The 3648-nt window shown below is 39.2% G+C and overlaps 1 protein-coding gene across 2 annotated transcripts in view; it reads right to left on the reverse strand.

Annotated features, from left to right (window-relative positions):
• The window catches only part of LOC106872670 (trichohyalin), a 67248-nt gene that overhangs the window by 56595 nt on the left and 7005 nt on the right, over positions 1–3648 (reverse strand). For both annotated transcript variants that reach the window (XR_008266538.1, XM_014919779.2), the window contains exon 2: positions 321–470. Coding sequence is in view for 1 of the 2 variants with exons in the window: in XM_014919779.2 (XP_014775265.2) it covers positions 321–470 (150 nt within the window). In the remaining variant the exon portion in view is untranslated. The remainder of the gene's footprint in view (positions 1–320; positions 471–3648) is intronic.

The raw sequence follows: 3648 nt of genomic DNA on the forward strand, positions 1-3648 counted from the left end.
AAGACACCATTTCGAGCGTGGCCGTTGCCAGTATCGCCTGACTGGCCTTCGTGCAGGTGACACGTAAAAGCACCTACTACACTCTCTGAGTGGTTGGCATTAATAAGGGCATCCAGCTGTAGAAACTCTGCCAAATTTAGATTGGAGCCTGGTGTTGCCATCCGGTTTCACCAGTCCTCAGTCAAGTCGTCCAACCCATGCTAGCATGGAAAGCGGACGTTAAACGATGATAATGATGATGATGATATATATATATATACACACACATGTATATACACATCCATCTATCTGTCTGTATGTATGTATATACACACACTTACCTTTTCTGGTAACTTGACTTCATTGGGATGTGACACAAATTTAGTTTCAGCTTTAAAATCAAATGCAGATGTCGGTGTATCGTCTTTAGTACACATCTCTATACTTGGAATTTGGCTATATTTTGTACTCTGCCTTGGAAGATATGTTGGCTACCAAAAAAAAGAAAGAATAATAAACAAAAGTCGCACTAAGCAGCAATGATAATATATATGTAAGCACACAGTTTTATTTTTAATCATTACAATTTAATATGCCTTGAATGAATTAATTCCAGCTTGACAAAGCTTTGCGTACACCAGCAAATTTATTATTTGCTTTTTTTTACATATTAGAACAGCTGTTCTTAGTAAGCTATGAATGATAGATTTGGAGTCTGTACCTGGTAAAGTGTAATGATGCAGAAACATGTGTCCTACAGGTTAAATGACTTCATTCACAGCCAGGATTGGTGTTTTAACATGCATTGTCTATCAGCAGAATTTATCTTTGGAAACAGTTATTGCAGCAAAGGTTTTTCCACATTTGAGTGTAAACTAACATGTTAAATATAAAGGTACTTAGCTTTATGTCAAGTATGTTAAATGATTTTACACATTTTCTATTCTGTACTAACTCTACACAGACATACTTGTACTGGTTACTGTTTTGAAATAACTAAACCCAGTTACTCTCTCTCTTTCTCTCTCATCCTCTATCTATCTATCTATCTATCTATCTATCTATCTATCTATCTACCTGTCCATTTGTCTATTTATCTGTCTATTTGGCTGTCCCTTCGTCCATCCATCCATCCATCCATTCGTCCATCTGTTTATCTGTCTGTCTATCTACCTGTCCATCCATCCATCCATTCATCTATCCATCTGTCCGTCCGTCCGTCCAGCCATCAACCATCCATCCATCCATCCATCCACCCATTCATCCATCCATCCATCTATCTATAAATGATGGACAACACAAATGGAAATCATTGGACCATAGGTCTGCTGGATCAGAGCTGCCTGGGATTATACAACAAAAGCACCTAGGATTCTGGGTCTGCTGACAGACGATGGCTAAGCTGGCTGAAACTTTGAAGTCACTATCAACAACATTTTTGCTTAAGAATAATAAATTTGTACTCTACAAAAGTACAGAGTAACCCATCAGATTAATGTAAAATTGTTTATAACTGAGCATAAAAACAAACATTAATGTGTGTATGTGTGTGTGTGTGTGTGTGTGTGTGTGAAGGTGCGTAATCGTCAGGGTTTTGCACTCACGATTGCGAGAATGTGAGTTCAATACCAGGACCGGGTGATGTGTTGTGTTCTTGAACAAAACACTTCATTTCATTTTGCTCCAGTCGACTCAGCTGGCAGAAACAAGTAATACTGTGATTGAATGTGTGTGTGCGTACGCACGTGTGCGTGAATGTATATCATCATCATCATCATCATCATCATCGTTTAACGTCCGCTTTCCATGCTAGCATGGGTTAGACGATTTGACTGGGGACTGGTGAGCCAGATGGCTGCACCAGGCTCCAATCTGATTTGGCAGAGTTTCTACAGCTGGATGCGACATCACTGGTGCCAAGCTGTATCAGCCCCTTTGCCATTCCTTTGGATAGCATCAGTGGCATGAAGAGGGGAGACTGGCTATGCATGGGTGACTGCTGGTCTTCCATGAACAACCTTGCCCAGACTTGTATATTTGAAGGGGAACCTTCAAGATGCAACTCCATGATCATTCATGACCAAAGGGGCTCTTTACCCTATATAACAAAACATGGACCTGGAAATTTTTATGGGTATTAGTTACTCCACCTTCCGGTTTTGTTATACAATTACTTTGTAAATAATATTTCCATAACATTCAGTTTTAATAGATATTTTGCACTAACATCCAGCAGCAACTGAGACTACATATTGGATTGTAATAACGGAATAAGCAAATGTGCTTCAAGAGGAAACAGCTGGAATTTACCCTAACTACCTACATTAACTAGGTGCAGGAGTGGCTATAGGCGCAGGAGTGGCTGTGTGGTAAGTAGCTTGCTTACCAACCACATGGTTCTGGGTTCAGTCCCACTGCGTAGCACCTTGGGCAAGTGTCTTCTACTATAGCCTCAGGCTGACCAAAGCCTTGTGAGTGGATTTGGTAGATGGAAACTGAAAGAAGTCCATCGTATATATGTATATGTATATACATGTGTGTGTGTTTGTGTGTCTGTGTTTGTCCCCCCAACATCGCTTGACAACCGATGGTGGTGCGTTTACATCCCCGTAACTTAGCAGTTCGGCAAAAGAGACCGATAGAATAAGTACTAGGCATCTAAAGAATAAGTCCTGGGTTCGATTTGTTCAACTAAAGGCGGTGCTCCAGCATGGCCACAGTCAAATGACTGAGACAAGTAAAAGAGTAACTATATGTATACACATTAGCGATTTGCTAAATCATCCATAGATTTCTATGGCGTTGAAATATATGCTGGAAGTGATCGTCTAAGAACTGCTGAGTCAGGCTGATCCCTGATCCCACTGAAGAGGCTACAGCGAAAGCCGAAACTGACTGAGCAGTCTGGGAATATCTTGACCACTGTTTTTGGGGTGATTATGGTCCCTGTCAGCATGTATGTGTACAATTATGTGCTTTGACTGCAGTATTAGAGCATTTAGTTCTTATTTCTAGCAACGGAGGCGTTTCTAACACCTTCAGTCATGTTTAATGATGTTTATAGTTTTCCTTTTTGACACACATTGCTTACATTAATTATACATATATATATAATAATAATAATATTAAGGATAAAAATCCAAATTTACAGGTAAAAACTCAATTAAAATCAATTTATCAAAAATCAAATTAAGTTTCATAGTATAAAATATATAAATATATAGTTTTAGTGTAGTCGTTTTATTATATTTTTCTTATGATTTTTACTTTGTATTATATTATACTTATTTGTCGTGCATTTACTTATTAATTTTTCTATATGTGACAATGGATTTTCATGAATGAGTTCATGAACTTTGGTTCTTTTCTCTAAAACTATATATTTATATATATATATATATATATATATATATATGCCAAGTAAGATCGTTGCCAGTGCCCCTGGACTGGCTTGTGCGGGTGGCACATAAAAGACACCATTTCGAGCGTGGCCGTTTTCGTGCGGGTGACACGTAAAAGCACCCACTACACTCTCTGAGTGGTTGGCGTTAGGAAGGGCATCCAGCTGTAGAAACTCTGCCAAATTAGACTGGAGCCTGGTGTTGCCATCCAGTTTCACCAGTCCTCAGTCAAATCGTCCAACCCATGCTAGCATGGAAAGCGGACGTT

The sequence above is a fragment of the Octopus bimaculoides genome, chromosome 22, assembly GCF_001194135.2.
Source record: "Octopus bimaculoides isolate UCB-OBI-ISO-001 chromosome 22, ASM119413v2, whole genome shotgun sequence".
Classification (NCBI taxonomy): domain Eukaryota; kingdom Metazoa; phylum Mollusca; class Cephalopoda; order Octopoda; family Octopodidae; genus Octopus; species Octopus bimaculoides.